General features: G+C 44.0%; 1 protein-coding gene across 6 annotated transcripts in view; it reads right to left on the reverse strand.

The window, feature by feature from the left end:
• Positions 1-20091, reverse strand: part of LOC108633191 (teneurin-2) — a 755039-nt gene that overhangs the window by 150313 nt on the left and 584635 nt on the right. For 4 of the 6 annotated variants that reach the window (XM_018050072.1, XM_013965750.2, XM_013965752.2 and 1 more), the window contains 2 exons: positions 15980-16180; positions 14052-14264 (listed from right to left, as the gene is read on the reverse strand). In XM_018050072.1, the coding sequence (XP_017905561.1) occupies positions 14052-14264; positions 15980-16180 (414 nt within the window). The remainder of the gene's footprint in view (positions 1-14051; positions 14265-15979; positions 16181-20091) is intronic. The other 2 variants (XM_018050073.1, XM_018050074.1) reach the window with 2 other exon arrangements.

Below are 20091 nucleotides of genomic sequence, written 5' to 3' on the forward strand. Positions count from 1 at the left end.
TCTAGCAGCTCCTGCCGGGGGGAACCAGGGAGAAAACTTGGTTTCTCCTGCTCCCTCCTCTAGCCACTAATTCCACCTGAAAACTCCACAGTTCTTTTACTTAGAGATGTCCAAGCAGTAATCCAACTAAATTAGATTATAAGCATCTGAAGGTTTTCCTAATAAATAAAAATATAGATACAGCGAGGAGATGATGAGATTTAATTAATGAGTGTTATTTAACGGAACAAGCCGTGCCATACACAGAGGATCAAAAGATAAAAAAGGATAGGAGGGAAAATCAAATTTTAATGAGTTGCCATCTTCATTTGATTTAACTAAATGTCTTCCGTTGTTGGAAATATTAACACTTATGAGGGAGTCATTTGTGTGTATCCACACAGTTTGATACCTGACTGCTTCCTTTTATGTAATTACATTGTGTTACAAATGAATTTAAGCTACCATTTGAAGTAGACGGGCTTCTATGCTTACACTGATCTCCTCGGGAAGCGGTGAGCAAGGGATGAGGTTGAAAAGTCAACGAAAAACTATTGACAGAAACACCAGGAGAGGTGTCCCAAGTTAGAAAACAGCCAAATCTCATGCAGTTGAAAAGGCAGGGGAGGGCTAGAGCCCCTATGCAAGTCACCTCTTTCCTGCTGCCCCAGGGCTCACACGGAGAGGGAGAGGGGGTGGGTGCTGCAGTCAGCACACAGTAGGTGCTTCATAAATGTTTTGTGATGAATGAATGAATGTAGTCGTCATTGCTCAGCTAGAATCAGAGAGAGGAAGAGCAGGCCCCAGACATGGCATGCAATGATACAGGTGTCTCTCTCGTTTATAACACCCACGTTTCTGCAGCTGGCAGTCAGGTCCATCCTGGGCCATTTCTACCTCCCTCCCTACTTTACATGAGCTCCCAGGCTTCTCCTTTCTTAAAGGAACAGAATCCAGGTATTCCAAAGAGCTCCTTCTGCAAAAGTGAAGTCAGAGGAGGAGCCCAGACATCGAGCTTGACTCACAAGGTCTAGTGCCCTGGCCTCTCCTTTCCATGCATGGCTGTGTCCTATGCCTACTGCTTTTTTAACTGCTCCCTCCACGAAGACCTGGGGGGGAAACAACAGCCAAGGCACAAAGATGTGCTGTTCATGATTATTAGGTCAGCATCGATGGAATTTCAAGCACTGTGTTAAGGGCTTCACCTATAAGTGAAGTCCCCACACAGTAGGGCATGGCTATTAGTAGTGCACAATTTACAGAAGGGAAAAACCGAGGCTTACCGAAGATACAGAAATTGCCAAAGTCACCCAATGTGCAAAGCATCTGAAGCTAGGCCTGTCTGATTCTTACATTTAATCCTTCTGCAACACACTTCGCAGGTGGCATAAGTGGTAAAGAACCCACCTGCCAATGCAGGAAACATAGGAGACATGGGTTCAATCCCTGGGTCGGGAAGATCTCCTGGAGGAGGGCATGGCAACCCACTCCAATATGCTTGCCTGGAGAGTCCCAAGGACAGAGCAGCCTGGCGGGCTATGGTCCATGGGGTCACAGACAGTCTGACGCTACTGAAGTGACTTAGCACAGCACACACGTTTCCTGACACCAGCCCCACCCTGTGGATGCACGACAGCTAGAGCACGAAAGCGCTGGCGGTTAAGTGTTCATATGCGGCAGACAGGGAAGGCGGCACAGTCTACAGACAGAACACAGGCGCCACTGAGAGTCTGGAGCGGGTGTTGATGCATATTTTGTGTTTTGAGCTATTTAATTCTGGGTAGACTGTTTTTGGCACTAGGCTTTTCTATGATATGATAACATGTCCTGTATCAGACCCCCAGAGAGTAGGTCTGTAAGTGAACAGATACAGATCTTTCTTGGCTCCATTAAATGAAAATAAAAAGTTAAATCAGTTCATATTCAAAGTATGGGGAGAAGTTGATAGCAGCAGGCTTCGGGGACCCAACTCGACTTGCCTGCATTCCCTGGATTAATAGAAAAAAGTGAGTCTCTCTCACTGCCTCCAACATCTTCAATCTCTCTCCTTATTCACAGGATTGCTATCACCAGCGACATCTGGGCTTCCTGGGCTCACATACACCTCATGTAGAGAAACAATCCCACAGCCTATTGCCAGGATGCTCTCTTGCAAAGCTAAGCCAACACTTGTAAGTTTTGTGTCATTAGACAGAGTGTGTCTTGGGTGGAGTAGTGTGACCAGTGATTGACAGCTTGCTAACCTGTTGGAATCAAATCAGATACAAATGTTTCCTCTGTGTTTGTGAGGTGATTGTTTTATGATCTTTGGGGGTTCCACCTGTAGATGCTGTTTCTAAATGAGACAGAGCTGTCTGGCAAGCCCTCATGAAGTTAAAGCATAATTTAAAAAATAAAGAAATGCAATTCACACTTATCAGAGACCATCACTCTGCCTACCACTTTAGACAGATGATGCTGCTGGGCCAGGCTCTAACCAACGTCATTGCTAATTTGACCAGGTGCTGCTGCGGCTGAACTTGGAATTTCTGGACCAGGATCCTCTGCAATTTTAATTCCTCCTGAACAGTGATTGTATGTGGCTTTCTGTCTCTAGAACATTCGTTAACCCTTCCTTTCTCTGGGGTCTGGCAGGACGTAGGTTTTGTGATGTACAGTTTGGGCTGTGTGATACCGGGGGGCATGAAGGATTAGAACACACGATCTCAAAGAGCTATGCCAGAAGCTGCTGGAAATCTGCAGTCTAGGGGATATGCAAGCAGTTCTCCTGGTGCATGATTACGAGGAAGGTGGGAGGCCACAGGGGATCTCTGATTGGCAGCTGAGCAGGCTGAAAATGGAAGCCACCCTTAAGATCTGGTTGTGTAGATGTCAGAGGTCCTGAGGGTAAACTGGAATTCAGAGCTATCTGGCCTGTTTAAAGAACATGTGGCTGTTGCTGGGAAGGCAAACTGATACAACCACCATGGAGCACAGTATGGAGATTCCTTAAAAAACTAGGGATAAAACTGCCATACAATCCCAACAATCCCACTACTGGGCAAATACTCTGAGGAAACCAGAATTGAAAAAGACACATGTACCCTGATGTTCACTGCAGCACTCTTTACAACAGCTAGGACATGGAAGCAACCTAGATGTCCATTGGCAGATGAATGGATAAGGAAGTTGTGGTACATATACACAATGGAATATTACTCAGCTATAAAAAGGAACACATTTGAGTCAGTTTTAATGAGGTGAATGAACCTAGAGCCTATTACACAGAGTGAAGAAAGTCCAGAAAGAGAAAGACAAATACTGTATATTAACACACATATATGGAATCTATACAACACTCCTACGTACAGAGCAGCAAAGGAGACAGAGACGTAAAGAACAGATTTTTGGATTTAGTGGGAGGAGAGGGTGGGATGATTTGAGAGAATAGCATTGAAACATAAATATTACCGTACGTTACATAGTCAGGGCAAGTTTGATATATGAAGCAGGGAACCCCAAACTGGTGCTCTGTGACAACCTGGAGGGATAGGGTGGGGAGGGAGGTGGGAGGGGGGTTCGGGATGGAAGGACACATGTATACCTATGGCCAATTCACACTGATGTATGGCAAAAATGATCACAATATTGTTAAGTAACTATCCTCCAGTTAAAACAAATAAAATATAGAAAAAAAAAGATAAAGAATGTGTGAGCATGTCCCAGCGCACCTGGGTCTGCAGAAGGTGTCCGAGGATGAACGCAGGTGATGAAACAGAAAGGATCCCATGGTCTGTTCTATAGCCCAGCCCTGGGCTGGGCTTGAGATACAGGAGAGAGGCAATGGGCAAAGAAAGAAGCGCTGTTCTCTCAAAGGAACGTGTTAGCAGCTGATAAATTTCCCCAGGGCGGGAGACCGTGGCGCCCTCTCCTGGGTGTAAACACAGCAGGGCTTCAGGAGGCTGGTTGCTGTGGCTGCCGGCTGGCACACCCCTGCCAGCAGGGGAAGTACTATTTAGTTAAGGGCTCCCCTTAACTAAATTTTGTAGGCAGCCTCATTGAGGAGACTTGAGCCAGAGGAATCTGAATGGGCTACAGATGAGCATGTGAGACACATTCTAGAAATGTTTGGGGGTGAGAGCGGGGGGTGAGTTTTGTAGGTGGGATGAACCATGATGGAGAAGTGATGCGAATGATTCCTTATTTGTGAGACAGACTTGTAGGGCCTGGGGCAGTGTGGGGTCTGCCAGGCTTGGAAAGGAACCCATGAAGGGCTAGACTGCGGCCCTGTTCTATTTCATGCACATCTCACGTTACCTACTGGTCTCATTTTGATTCTTATCCCAGCTTGCTCGGAAAAGTATATAAACCTCTCGTGAATTATTCTTCACACTTGACACTTGCTGACCAAGGGGAGTCAACCACATCTTCCACCATCTGGGCACAGAAAGAGGGTACTGTCACCACAGACCACAGAAAAAGGTCTTTTATGGAGAATCCTGCAGTGAAAGCTATGGGAAAACATTGAGTAGGCTTCTGAAGAATCTTAATCGTTGAAAAAACAGTGGCTGGTAGCTTTTAATTACTTTGCAGACTGCTGAAGCCTGTCACTAAGGACCAAGCAGGCCTTCCCCCCTTACTGATTACAATGAGAATATGTTTTTAAAAACAAACACTTTACTTAAAACCAGGGATACTTTTTTAATTAGAGGAAAGATTAACTAAATGCATTTTCTCTTGTAATTTAATCCATTCTAATTATCACGAGAATGTTTATGATAAAATATTCAACTTTCTCCTTACCGCTGTTTCGTGAGGTTTCTTTCTTTATTACTCACGAAGGGAAAGGCTCAGAGATGGTCAATGGTATGATGGCCTCTGTGGGTCTGATCATAATGATACACAGAAATGCACAATGGAAAGGATGGAGGAAATAATTTTGCTCTCTTGATGATTTTGACCGGAGGGTTTTCAAAAATGATGGTACCATATTTTTCAAAAGTAATAAAGGCAAGTCTTTTAATAAGAGTTTGTGAAATAAGAGTGCTAGAAAAGGAGAGGGTTAGTGTAAAAGTGAACCCCATAAGCCAGGCAACTTGGGAGAAAATGCAGAATTTGTTTCTTCCATAAACATCTGGGATACCCTGTATGACTCCTGATAACCCAGGAGATGAACCAAGGAATTGCAAAGAATCTCTACATCCAACCCCTGGGTTATGCTCCAAGGAGCCAAGCAGTTGCAGCCTGGGAATTAATTGGGCTGAAAAGAGACAGACAACCAGTGAGACTCTTGAGTCTCTGAGAAAAGCATGTGTGCTACTCAACTGAGTCAGAGTTGAGGCTCCTGGATTATTCTGTGAACAGAGCCAGGCAAATAGAATCTTAGAACCCAAGAGTCATGAGGAATGAGAACGAGTAAGAAAAGTTGAGAACCAGGACAAAGTGTCCTAAGACACACTGACCTGGCAGGGTCCTCAAACGTGAGAAATATCAGATTTCTTCTTAAAGGAGAACAGATCCCTACCATAGGCCTCAAGAATATGTCTGTGGTCCCTAGCAGGAGAAATGCTAGCTTAAAGAATTGAAGTTTTATCCTCTTCAAATGATAACAGAACTCCAGACTAATATTTCGGGGAAAAGTTGGTTTATTTTCCCCTTTTGGACTATACTTATGGGAATAAAGGAAACCCAGCATTAAAAATAAATTCTCATAGATCTCTTGGCTATCCCAGGATACGTCCAAGAGATCTAGGTTGGAGAAACTGGTTGAAAATAGCAAACTCCAATTTCACAATCAGGCTATACTAACATAGGATATTCAGATATTTGATTTCATGTTTGAACAACTGGGCTGTTTGGTAAAATAAGCAGGTTCAATTCCAGGTAAGAGAGGCAGCTTGTTTGTTAAAACCAGATGCCAGCAAGTTATAGAACAAACCTTTGTTTGGGAAATGGATAGTGGGTAGCTGCTATGTTCAACATGCTGCTAACTGCTTGATGGATTGGAGGCAGATGTGTGAGAGGGAGATTGAAGGTAGCAGAAATGTCTTAAAGGGAAGTTGATTCTGATAATCCTCCCTTGTGCTCATTGGTACTAAATAAGGATGGTGATGATGGCGAATGATGATGATGTTAACCCATATTTACTTGGCTCGTACATTATGACAGGTGCTGTGCCAACTATTTTACATATAACCCATATATGTTTGAGGTTTGAGGAAGGTCGTATTCATTATTCTCCTTTTATAAACAAAGAAACTGAGGCATACAGAGGTCGGGAAATTTGCTAGGATTTGATCTCTGGTTGACTGAACCAAAAGACTCTGTCTTAAGCACTTCATCATCACGCTTGCATTGCCCCCAAACCAAGTGAAGTGGCTATAGTCAGATGGACCTCTACTAACACTACCTTGTTTTTATTAAGAAACACAAATGTATCCAAAGAAAAAAATACAGATGACTAATAGGCACGTGAAAAGATGCTCAACATCACTAAATATTAGAGAAATGCAAAGTAAAACTACTGTGATGTACCACTTCACACCATTCAGAATGGCCATCGTGAAAAAGTCTACAAGAAACCAAGTAACAAATGTTGGAGAGGTGGGGAGAAAAGGAAACTCTCCTACACTGTTGGCGGGAATATAAGATGGTGCAGCTAGTATGGAAAACAGTATGGAGATTCCTTGAAAACTAAAAACAGAATTAGGCATCATTCAGCAATTCCACTCCGGAGCATATATTCAGACAAAACTATATTTCAAAAAGATTCATGCATCCCTATGTTCACAGCAGCACTATTCACAACAGCCAAGATATGGAAGCAAGCTAAATGTCCATGGACAGATGAATGGATAGAGAAGATGTGGTACAAATATACAACAGAATACTACTCAGCCATGAAAAGAATGAGATAATGCCATTTGTAGCAAAATGGACACAACTAGAGATTATCATAAGAGAAGGCAGTGGCACCCCACTCCAGTACTCTTGCCTGGACAATCCCATGGATGGAGGAGCCTGGTAGGCTGCAGTCCATGGGGTCGCTAAGAGTCAGACACGACTGAGCGACTTCACTTTCACTTTTCACTTTCATGCATTGGAGAAGGAAATGGCAACCCACTCCAGTGTTCTTGCCTGGAGAATCCCAGGGACGGGGGAGCCTGGTGGGCTGCCGTCTCTGGGGTCGCAAGAGTCGGACACGACTGAAGCGACTTAGCAGCAGCAGTAGCAGAGATTATCATATTTAGTAACTAAGAAAGAGAAAGACAAATAATGTATGATATCACTTATATGAGGGAATCTGAAATATCACACAAATGAACCTATCTATGAAACAGAAACAGACTCACAGACATAGAGATCAGACTGGTGCTTGCAAAGGGGTCAGAGGTTGGGGGAAGGGAATGGAGTGGGAGGCTGAGGTTAGTTGACTTAAGGTATTAATTTATATAGAATGGAGAAACAACAAGGTCCTACTGCATAGCACTGAGAACTATATTTAATACCCTATGATAAACCAGAATGGAAAAGAATATTTTAAAAAGGAATATATACATATATATGTGTGTATATAACTGAATCACTTTGCTGCACAGCAGAAATTGACATAACACTGTAAATCAACTAGACTTCAGTAAAAAAAATTTTTAAAGAAACATAAATATAAACCATGTAAGGAAGTGTTTGAATGCCGAGAAGGATTCTCTAGGTAAACCAGATATAAATTGGGACTGAGATGAACAGATAATCAGACAGACTAATAAAAAGCAGCACTGACTTCAACAACTCGACCGTGTGTCATCATTGAAACCAACACTCTGCTGTATCTATCCCTTTAATGTAAAGTATGTATTATGGGAATCTACCTGGAGACCCTCCCTGACCTTACAGAAGAGAAAGATTTGATTGTGCTGAAATGGACCATTCCATTTGATGCACATACATTTGCATCAAAAGTAATAAATTTCTGGAGATGGACAGGTCCTTAGAGATCACTTCATCCAAGTGTGTTCTAAATCCAGTCAATCACATATTGAATTTGTGATATTTGCAATATCTGCACTGTTATTTACTTAATGTTTTTTTTACAAATTTACTCAGGCCTAATATCACTACCTGCTTCTGCCACATCCCTAAGCAATAATGCCCGTATAATTGTGAGTTTGATGAGCTAGTTATGGTTTTCCTAATACTTCTGTTTTAACAGCCATGCATAATCAGTCAATAAGTATACTTGCACACCAACAGAAAGCATCTCATGTTTATGGACAGTGATGTAGTCAACCCCCTCACTGGTCTCAGAAAGAAACTGAGGCCAGAAGGTTGGGTGACTTCTCAAGGGCACCCAGAATGTTCATGGCACACCCAAGCCTAGAACACAGATCTCCTCTGTCAATTTATTCGTCATGACACCATGATGAATCAGAGAGCAAGTGATGAGTAAATGTCCATCATGAACATCCTATGGAATTCATCGCTCTGGGGCCCTCTTTGTGTTCCCTTTCCCTTTAATATAAAGTCTTGAGTGCATACTGTGAACCCAAGAACCATAGACTTGGAAGAAATGCTGATTCTCTGTAAAAGTTGAAGCGACCAAGCTCTCATTACATACACTCAGGGAGGGCAGCTCAGGTTTGCTATAGCTCTTACTCTTTGATGTTCTCCTTTCTTAGAATCTGGAATCTCTCATGCTAACGCTCACTCTGTTCTGAGAGTTCAGAACTGTTTTTAGTTCTTTGCTTTTATGAAGGCAGTAACTCCTTGTATCATGCTATCTCGTTGTTGGGTCGAGCCTTGTCCCTGTGGGCCACACACCAGTACATCAAGGGACCCTCTGAAATATGAAGGGGATGGTACAAGGAATGCTCCAACTACTGCCTCCTCACAGATCTAAAATTCCAAGACTTCTTTGCCTCTTTTCTTTTTTGATGGGACCTCCTTTTCTGCTGGGGCATATATGACTAAATCACATAGGAAGTAATACAAAAGAAAGTTTACATTTAAACTAGAGGATGGTTGAGCTATAAAACTAGTGGGAGCTTTGTGGCTACCTTTCCCCCAAAAGCTCCTCTTCAACATCTAGGACAAGAAAGTAAACACTTTCAGCAACCCATCTCACTACTTGTAAGGCAGTTTTCTTCTTTTCTTTTTCCTTTCATTTTATTCCACTTTTTACAGTGAGCTGAAAATGGGTTCCCATAATCACTACCACCAGGCCCTTGTTCTGAGTTTGGGTAGGAAACCTCGGCAGACTGCCTGAACAGACTCAGAGATAACTTCTGGGCATGTGGTGATTCCTGATCTTCAGTGAAAAGGCTCACATTCTGGCCAACGTGTAGAGGGAAAAAAAAAAGCAGAGGAACATCCTCTCCTCTCTGCTGTCCACAGTCTTAAATGGTAAATAATCATCACTTTAGGTTTTCACTTCAAAAAAGATGGGAGATCCTAGGACAGGTTCCAAGAAGGGCTCCAGTAGGAACAGGCTAATGAGCAAATCAGAGAATTAGCTGCTTCCGCAGATCCTATAGGAAGGATGGCACCACAGTGGCAAATTTTATCTCAACTTGATATCTCATTGTAGAGTCATGAAAGCTCAAATGTTGAAGGATAATAGCTACAAGAAAAAAAAAAGTTTCTACAACTAGAATGAAGCTGGAATGAGACGCAGAAGCAGCTGTACTGGTCTGAAGTTGGTTCATTTCGACAGTCGTCTCCTTCTCGACCGTTCCCTGTAGCACCGAAGTTCTCTGCCTCCTGGACTGTGACCCTGTCTATTCCTGGTGACAATCACTTAATCAGCATATCAGATTTTCGCACGGCTGGTTTTACCTTGGGTAAAGATTCATTTTCCTTATTAACATCGCAAGAACCTAGTTCTTTCCCCAACCAATTAAAGAGGAAAAATAGAAGGGCCCCAGTGCGATCGAGGGAAAAGAAAACTGATGTGACTTGTGTTCCAGGGGCAGGCTATTCAGCCCCACATGGTTCTGGGAATCCAGTCCTCATGATTCTGAAATGCAGCTGGAGGTCAGGACCACATAGACAAAATAAACAGGCTAGAATAACCATTATAGACATTGCTTGCTACCCAGATATCAAGGAGTTCACGTAGGGTTGGAGCCTAGTGCCAATGGATTTATTCTGTGCACATGTTAGCTTGTATTATTTAAAGTGGGTGTCTGGACAGCTGACATTCAAGAGATAATAGTGACTATCTTCAATTAGCATCTGGCTTTCCTCTTGCAATCTCCAGTAATAAGAACACTGGTCTCTCCCTGTATTCTGCCCCACTATTCTGTTTGCAAAACATGTTAACGTTTACTCTATTTCTTTATAAGAGATGTTTATCTGACTCTACTCTAGCTCACAGAGACTTCTGACCTATTCTATGGTTCCTTTATGCCCTGGTGTTATAGATTTTGAATGGACTTCTGAGGTTAAATCCTCAGTATTAATAAGAGGCAGGCAGGGGAGGGGTGGCAGGTGACTGGAAAAACAACCCATTTTAAGATTATGCTTAAAGAATGAAACTATTCTCACCACATAATGTGCTTTCCGACTTATTCATATGCGTAAACTGCCGCCTATTCAAACATTGCTAATATATTCTAAAGATATACAGGGATTGCAGTTGGTCTGGATTCAGTACCTATTTCTCACCAGTGCAGTTCTGTAGATTTTAGCCATCCTCTGTTTCTAACTTGTTAGAGACAGAGTAAATTCATTGCTTGGTAGAATCCAGCCTAGGATTGGTTAAGCTAGCTCTACTGGTTAATGCTGAAATGTGGTAACTTGTATTTAAAATTTCAGTGATAGGTATTAAATATCCAAATACAATTGGGTTGCAAAATTCTAGAAATGCATTTGACCAATTATGAATAGATTCTGGTGATTCTACTTGACTGAGCTGTGGAGGCTGTGCTTTTATTCTCATCCCGCCCCTCCCCAAGCCCAGCATCTATCTTCTCGCTTCCTTCAGTAAAATACATGTGATACACGAGGACTGATGTGAATTGTTTAGCCGACTATTTGCAATGACCCTAAGAAAACCGTTGCACCATGACCTTTTGAAAACAAACCACAGACAACCCAAAGTCCCCCAACTCTAAGCACCCACTGCTTTGTCTTACCCCAAACCTGCCAATGCCTTTTTTGTAGACTAGGTGCCATTTCATTCTTATTTATTTTCTATTTTCAAAACACAGCTTTGGAGGCTCTTTTTGAAAGGAACCAAAAAGCCTCACTTTCCTTTCTGACTGTCAGTATCCCTGAGGAGGAGGACCGATTCTGGGCTTGTAAATTGTGGCATTTACTTAAAGTGAATTGACAGGAGTGTCTGCTCAAAATAAAAGCCTAGAACTCCATGATACAGCTCTGGGGGCAGAGGTTGAAAAGCAAAAGGCGCAATTACGCGTGTACGAACACCTCTAGATTTTCAATAGCAAGTCTCACCAAACCAAGGTATGCTTGGCTTTTTTTGGGCAAAGCCCCAGCAAACATATTAATAAATCTATGAGGAGATGGCACTGATCCTACTAAGAAAACCATAGAGCCCTAATTTCTCACAAGGACAGACACTGGTGATAAAGACCTTTATAACTTAAGTAGTACAAGCTCATGAAGTCACGCAAGATCATAATTCTCAAGGAGAAACCTTCCTTGGATGTCACTAGCTTCATTGGGGGAGCTTTACTTGGCGTATTAATCTGCATCTTTCTCTGTCTCTCAAGAGGTCATGGTGATATGAAACTTGAACCAAATGCTTCAAGTAGCAAGAACCCCTTTCTCTAATTCATCTCGCCCGAAGGGCTAGCTAGAATCATCTCCTGTGCTATGCTGCCGGCCGCATCCTCACCATTTTCTATGAGACTCAAGTTACCATCTTCCCATCTCATTTTCAAAGACCACAGAGACATTTCCATGCCACAGTTGTTTTCTCTCTCCTCGTTCTCTGTGACATCTGGACCTTTCCCTTTCTCTTGGCCCCTGATGTCCTTCAAGTCACATTTGGTGTCCTTTCCCTAAAGTGAGTTGCTAACCCTCTTCTCTTTTCTCCTCTCTCTACCCAGACTGGTGCAACTCTCCAATTCAGGGGTGGGCCAGTTTTTTTCACTATGTTTTGCACCAGACAACAAAGGGCTTCGCGGACCACGCTGCAATTACTGAATGCCAAAGAGCGGTGCAGAAGCTGACAATACATCGAACACGTGGTGGGGCTGCCCTCAACTAACACCTTGTGTAATGGACACTGAAATTGAAGTTTCAAATAATTGTCATGTGTCAGGAAATATTTTTCTTTCAACCCTTAAAAAAATGTGACAACTATTCTTAGCTCAAAAGTCACAGAAAAACAGGTAGCAGGCTGGATTTGGCCCCCTTCAGCCTAGGGTTTTCCAAGCTTCGCTCTGATCCATCAGCACTGTGAGCTCTTCCCAGAGTAGAGATGGGTTGTAGGATAGAGAGGGCCAGTAGGCATCCTTGTGGGATGCTAAACCCTTGGCAGATGGGGGGTGGGGGGAAAAGGGGAGGTTGAGGTTGGATTGTGTAAACTGAGGGAAAGTGGGATTTTCCATCTAAAGGTTATTGGTTGGCAAGGGCTCTTTTGGGGAGGAAGACTGAGGGCAATGGAGGTATGGGGGGAGAGTCTATATTTACATCACACCAAGCATGCAAAAGTATTTCAAGAGGAGCACCTCTAAAGAGCGGGAGCTATTGGTAATGATTTTAAACTGTCTGGATATTGGGCTGTACACATCCTTCCTCTGAGAGCCTTCTGAATTTTCCCCCAGACTCTGCAGGGAACTGTAAATGAAAGCAGCTGCAGGAGGGGAGCGGGGCATGGGGTCTGGAGCATCATTGAGAGATTGCAAAAACAATTCACTGCTAACAGACTGTCCCGGCAGGGTCCCAGTGCTACGGTCATGGCCTGGATAGGCACGCTGCCCCCTCTGATACCCAATTAGATGGAATTAGGGGAAATCAAATGCAAAGAGCACTTTATCTCTGCTTGACCACCCAAATGAACAGCATGGGAAACTGAGTCTGTTCTCAGGAGTCAGCCCTGGACCAGCTCCTAATCCTGCCTTTTACTCCAGGTGCCTGAGGCCTTGAGGTTAGGGCAGATGGGAGGGCCCCCAACTCAATGGCTAGAATCAAAGGTAAGTTCAAGAGACCAAGTTAGTAGTTTGGATAGGAACTTCTCTGAGAGTGTCCATGCCAGCCAGTGGCTTCAGCCAGACTTGGCATGAAATCAACCCTAGATCTGACTTAATTAAATAACAAATGCAAAAAAAAATGCTAATCCCAACTGTCTAAATGATGTGGAAAGCCAGAGGGCAATCACTCCCATCTCCTCAATTAAAGGGATAAGTGGTATAATGAAGCCAGTTTTGTCCTACCCAAAACCACAATAATGACAAAAAAGAAACCAAAATGGAAGAAACTTGAGAACTACTACTTCTTAGCAAAGAAAATGACCTGTAGAGACATATTCTCGGTCATGAAGCTTATATAGAGATGTGGCTGAGTGAGAATGAAATGGGGTCAAAGGAGAAGACATTTATCAGTGGTGGTAGTGGTAGGCAGGAGACCAAAGGCAAAGTTTTTGTCTTGGGACAGCAAGAGGATGCTCAAACTTATTACAACTGGTACCTGGTTACCCAGGAAACCTGGGAGTCCAGCCTGCATCCAACCTGATCTAAAAGAAGTGAGTTCCATTGTTGCCACCAAGCAAGGATCCAGTGATCCAACCAGCTGGGAGGATATTCAGAAAGGGGAGACCTGCAGATTGCAGTTACTTGGGGTACTTAAAACCTCCAGGTCCTGACAATTTCCCATGCGTGTGCATTTCTCTCTCCCCCTGCTCAGTAATTTGGATGGGTTTTCGTATCTAATCTGGTCCCTTTCCTCCCAATCTGGAATTCTGGGAAGCAGGGAAAATCTCTTCCGATCGGGACCATGCTTTTCCCTTCCCTATGCCCCCGGGAGATTTGAGAGGCAGCAGGAAGCATTGTGTCCCTGAGGGAACAGCCGGTTGCAACGCGCGACCATCACTATAGATCTACGGTTTATGAAAATAAAGCAATATGTGCCTGTTTCGGTGCCTGCCGTTTGCCTACCAATGGTGCAGTGTTCACCATTCCAGCCCTCTCGGCATTCACATTTGCCATCTTTACAGGTCCCGTGCTCAATGCAGCGGGGGTGGCAGACGCGCTGGTCGCAAGCTGCGCCTGTCCAGCCCTCTTCACAGCGGCAGGCTCCCCCGATGCAGACGCCGTGAGTGCCACAGTCTACTGAGCACACTTCTGGAAGAAAAACAATGATTACAGCTCAACACCACCTCCGGTGAAACCCTCCACGGGAGGCCAGACCACAAACATGGCCCGGGTCCCTGGAACTGGCCCAAGGCCCATGTCATCTTGGGCAGCCTGTCTCTCCACTGGCTGGTTCATTCATGGTTAGGTAATTTCTAGAGCAGTGTTCTCAGAGGGGGACCCCTGGACATCAACCATCACTTGGGAACTATGTAGAGATGCAACTTCTTATGCCTTGGTTGGTCCTCTTGGCTTAGAAACGCAGGGAATGAGACTCAGAAATTTGTTTCACTATGTCCTCCAAGTGTTTCTGATGCACGCTGAAGTGTGAGGACCACGGTTCTAGGGCGGGACACTATCCCGGGAAGAGGTCAGACACTGCCCATCTGGTTTGGCAAAACTCCCTGGGAGGTGCCCACCTGAAAAGATACCCATGGAGCCTGACTCCCTGGCCAGCTGGGATGTCTTTCCCTGTTGAGAGCCGGCCTTGCCCCAAAGCCGGTTGGGGCCCCACAGCAGCTCCATCCACACAGGAGGACGGCAGACCCAGCTGTCACCCAGAACGGCCTCGTGGTGGCCATCGGGACCGCTCTAACTCTGCTGCGTTTACACAGCTTCTTTCTCAAAGGAGCTCAAAGTCTTTTGTGGTTGGGGAGGAGACAGACAGACAGATATGCACTCTGGCGTTCCAGACCTCTCACTCGAGGACAAGCACGTGCCAGACACTCATCCTTACAACAGACTACGGAGGGAGGTGTGGCTCATCAGGCCCGGGGAGGGGAAACCACACCAGGAGGGTCAGTGACTCACTCCAAGTCACACAGCAAGTCGGCTGCACAGCTGGGCCTTGGATCTAGGGCTGCCCCACCCTCCTCATCCTCTGTAGCACTTGGCCTGGGCTACTAGTCTCAGAATTGAAGCCAGAGACCAGTGGCATGAGAAGACACCCCAAATAGCCCATTTTAATGGAATCTTCCTTTTTTATTTTTTTTCCCTTCTGGAATGAAATATTCAGCTCTTTCCCATTGTAGCAAAGCTTCACAGAGGTTCCCTTTCTGATTGCCATGGCAATCTGACAGCTGTCTGACTACTCACAGGAAGGGGGCGGAAAGATGATGGCTTGCTTGGATAGGTGCTGTCAGTGTGAATGGAACCGTTCTTGGAGAGGTGGGGACTGGCCTGAACTGTTGAACCGTTCCATTTTAAGGTCACGTGGGAGGGAAGACACGTACTCTTAATTTTAGGAAAATAAAGTGTATGGTGCAACTTCATTATTTTCCTGTCACTAGAGTATTGCAGAGCTTTATAACATGTTCACCCAGGACCCCGAGGGAGCCTCTTTTCTGTTTTATAGGACATTCCATTCAGTTTGTCTGGGACTGAATTGTTCTGTTTTGTTTTCTAGTACCTTTAGGGAGTGTACATAAGAAAGCTCTGATGCAAATGGAAGCGTCCCTCCCGGCCCCTCATCCATTTGCGGTGATGAAACCAACAAGGCACAAGAACCTTTGTGGGATTTGTTTGTCTGTTTCTCAAGGATCAAAGACTTCAGGGCTGAGAACAGAGTAAGAGAGGTACTATGCAACTGACTAAAGTCCCTCCCTCCCCAGCTAAGTACAAAGAGTTGATTCCCATCTGTGTGGGCTCATGGAAGGAACACAGGGTGTCAGCATTGGGGGAAGTGAGGAGGAAACCTCTTGACTTACCGACGGAGCAGTCGGGACCCATCCAGTTGGGATCGCAGCTGCAGAGGCCAGTATCTGGGAGGTACGTGCCGTGCCCACTACACTGGTCTGGGCACTGGACCCTCGCCAGCTCACAGTTGAGACCACCCCAGCCAGGGCTGCAAAGGCATTCTCCATTTACACAGACCCCATGGCTGGAGCACGTAGGATCCAAGCAATCAACTGAAAAAAAACAGAGGGGAAAAGTACTGATCACTCATGGGGGAGGGGACATGAAACAGCAGTTGAGAGCTGAACGGACCAGGGGTTCACCAGTTCCTATCCACCTGCAAGAAAATGGAGCAGCCCCAGTATGAGTTATGTGGCCCTTTGAAGAAGACCCATACAGAATGAAAGATTTTTGATTTGTTAAAACACTACATCTCAAACTTGAAGAGAATGTAAAGGAGAAAGGGAGATTTCTCAAGCAGAATTAGAGGAACTGAATACAGAGTTGTGTCATCCAACTTTGAGAGCTTTGTAAGGTTATAAGTAATAGTATCTTAACTGAATCACATCGGGACTTCTGAGACTAGACCATGAATGCTGGTGATATCTTTACATGTATCACCAAACCCAATCATCACCCACTACTGGAAAGAAAAGTAGAGAGGCTCAGTCTAACTTCACTAATACTTGACTTCAGAAGGTACCAAAAGATGAAAAAGAAAACCAGTGAGACTCATGCATGAGTCACTTTCCTAATTAAGTTTCACTTAGGATAAGTCTAAAATTAGTGTTCACTCTCTGAGCACGTATCTACCCAATAAGTTAGTAAATGTACAGGATGGAAGAGGAGAAAGTGGTAGTCGCTCAGCTGTGTCTGACTCTGCAACCCGCATGGACTTGCCCCGCTCCTCTGTCCATGGGATTCTCCAGGCAAGAATACTGGAGTGGGTTGCCATTTCCTTCTCCAGGGGATGTTTCCAACCCAGGGAACGAACCTGGGTCTCCTGCATGTAAAGGCAGAGTCTTTACTGTCTGAACTACCAGGGAAGCCCAGAGAAAGTGAAGCTGGGTATGGAAATGACCCCAAAGGGGTAATCTTCCTACACAAGAGTCATGAGCTGACTGGATGGGCCAGTCTCTGGCTGTGTCACTGACCTTTCCACAGACGAATTAATGGTCAGATTCTGGTCAGTGTTGTTCTGGCCAGTTTCATGGTCTGATCGCTTGGCTATCTCAGTAATCAGAGTGGGTATACACCCAGTACTAACTTGAAGATTATTACTCTGGAATTAACTCAGAATGAGGAGAGGAATGAGATGCAAAGGCCACTTCTCACGGACAGGACTTTTTGTATGAGAATGTGACCCCAAACTAGGACATCCATCTAGCTTGCGGAGTCCAAGTGTTAGTCACTCGGTCATGTCTGACTCTTTGCAACCCCATGAACTGCACCCCTTCATGCTCCTCTGTCCATGGGATTCTCCAGGCAAGAATACTGGCATGGGTAGCCATTCCCATCTCCAGGGGATCTTCCCGACCCAAGAACCCTGTATTGTAGACAGATTCTTTACTGTCTGAGCCACCAGGGAAGCCAAGCCCTCAAGGAAGCCCTCCTCCCCACTCTCCATTTAGCTTACAGGTAGGTAAACACAGCTTTTCAAAGGAAGACCAGCTTCCTTAGGTATTCCTAGAAATCGATGCAGTGGCTTCTGGAGGAAAGAACACTGCACACTGCTGGGTTTGAGTGGTGAACAGTGATCTCGTATGAGGCTTAGATGTGGCCTTGTGGATCATGGCAATGGGGGGAGGGTGTCTTATGATCTTATTTGACTAAGACATACATTTCGCTCATGTTAACAGCTTGGAAATCAGGTCTGTTGGCATAGATTAAATTATTTGCTTCTGCCATCATCTGGGGGCACAGCCAGCTTGAGATCACTTAAACCCTTTTCTTGAGGCTTTCCGGGCCACGTTGATAGGGTAATTCAGTCCCTTGTATGAATGTGTGCCATCTTGTAGTTCAGATTCTCAGAGAAGATTTTGATTTCTCTCTTTTCCCAGTGCCAAGACTGAAATAAGGTTTTTGTCCTCTAAATAGCTCACCGTGACATTCAGATGGGGTTCCAGCTTTCTGTAGTGTAGTAGCTCTTTTTCTTTCTTATGATATACAAAGTAATGGTGTTATTTTAAAACTGATGGTACATCAGCTCCAAATATGGCATGAATTAGATTATCCAAACTACTTCATTCTGGGGGGCATCAGACTCAAAGAACTTGGATTTAACTTAATTCATGATATTCCATGAAGCTTCCAAGAGTACCTCTCCCTTCAGGTAAAAAGAAAGAATTTTCAGCGTTCAGGATCGCATTTGGACCTTCTCAGGAAGATACTACTTATGTAAATCAGCTCAAAATTATTTGAGCCATGACGAAACAAAAGCTGCCACTGATTTTTTTTTTTTTCAATCAGGAATACTGTCTCAGAAAGGTTCGCTTCAGTGATTTATTATTACTTAGAGATGTTTAGGATGTTACTTACTCTGGTTACAACCACTTTCAGGCTGAATTCATTCTCTTGGGGACTATTACTCCTGATGACATCAACCCTTTCTGATACTTTCTAATTTGCTCCATTCAGTCGGGTGGAGCACATTTGGCTATAAATGAACTGAAAGCTTCCAACACATGGAAGACATTCTCACGGAGGCTGTGCAATGCCCTTGACATCTCATGCCTTGCTCAGTCAAGGGAATATAGTAGGTGCTCAATACACATCTGCTGAGAGGACGGATGCCAGACTTTGCCATAAGCATTATTGCTCATGAGACAAATTTCCAGTGTGAAGGACTAACTGACAAGAAGGACAGAAGGGTGCCAACAACATCTTTCTTTGGGGAAGAATGTAGTGCAATTCGGACTCTGCAAAATATGAACTCACTCGTTAAGCATCAATCTTGTCCATATTCTTTTCATAAAAGAAAACCCCAAAGTTCTGTCCTCCTTTCGGACCTAGAGAAAGCAACAAGTACATGAAAATACCTCGTGTGCTCTGCGCCTCAATAATGACTCCCCATCTATAATTAGCCACTTAAAATGTTTGGTGAGGTTCCAAGAGCTAGGAGCTTTCAAAAAACTGAAAAAACTGTAATATAATCATTTTCTTCAAAGAATGACATAAAAAGTAATATACCAAAAAAAAAAAAAAAAAGAAAGAAAATGGCACTTTTCTTACAGATTTAAATTAGCTTTCTCTGCTCTATCCTGAATTACAGTGTGAAGGAAGGAGGAAAATCCACTGAGATTTATCAGCCTTGGAGTGGAATGTCATCAAAAGAACCATTTGTTGTATCTAGAAATGGGAGATAACCCTTTCTCTCATCATTGAGACCAGTAAATATGCCCTTTGTGCTACATAATTACAGCAGCCGATAGAATAACTAAATTCAGACTTTAAGGGGCATAGTTTCACTCTGAATTTCAAATTTGGTTCCAATTTCATAAGGTGGTCTTGTGGTCACGTCCTTAGAGTCTTCAGCAGGCAGGAGGGAGGCTGGCATTTTACGAAGCTTTATAAATAGAAACAGTGTTATACTTAAAAGGGGGACAGTGGCCTTTACCAGCTAAGTACCACGCGCCTTATACCACCAGCCCCTTGGCAGCTGAAATCATTAGAACTCATTTAGTCTTGGGCCCTCTGTAGGTTTGACAAAAAAGGATTGTGAATGCAATTTTTATCCCTAAGGATAAAAAAGGAGGTCAAGGAGTTTTACAAACAATATGTACTATAAACCCCTGAAGAACCATGAATTACATTTATGAAGTTAAATGTCATTGAAAAATGACTCAACCATGAAACTGACATGAAAACATGGCTGACTTAAACTAATATGTCAATTCCTCTCTCGTCACCTTCCCACTCCCCCAGATATCATTGAGTGAAACCTCACGAATCTGTCCTTTCATTTTCTTGTGCAAATTTGTTAATAGTACAACAATGTTTAGGCAGCAAAAACAGAGGATGGCAGCTATTGATTTCGTTGCCATGGCCATTTCAGGTAAATTGTTTGAACGTTATGACTATGACGAATATCAAAGAAAAAAAAGCTAAATGGAAGAAAAAGTGCTGATCCAGGCTTTCTGATTCC

The sequence above is a fragment of the Capra hircus genome, chromosome 7 (assembly GCF_001704415.2).
Source record: "Capra hircus breed San Clemente chromosome 7, ASM170441v1, whole genome shotgun sequence".
NCBI classification, from domain to species: Eukaryota; Metazoa; Chordata; class Mammalia; order Artiodactyla; family Bovidae; genus Capra; species Capra hircus.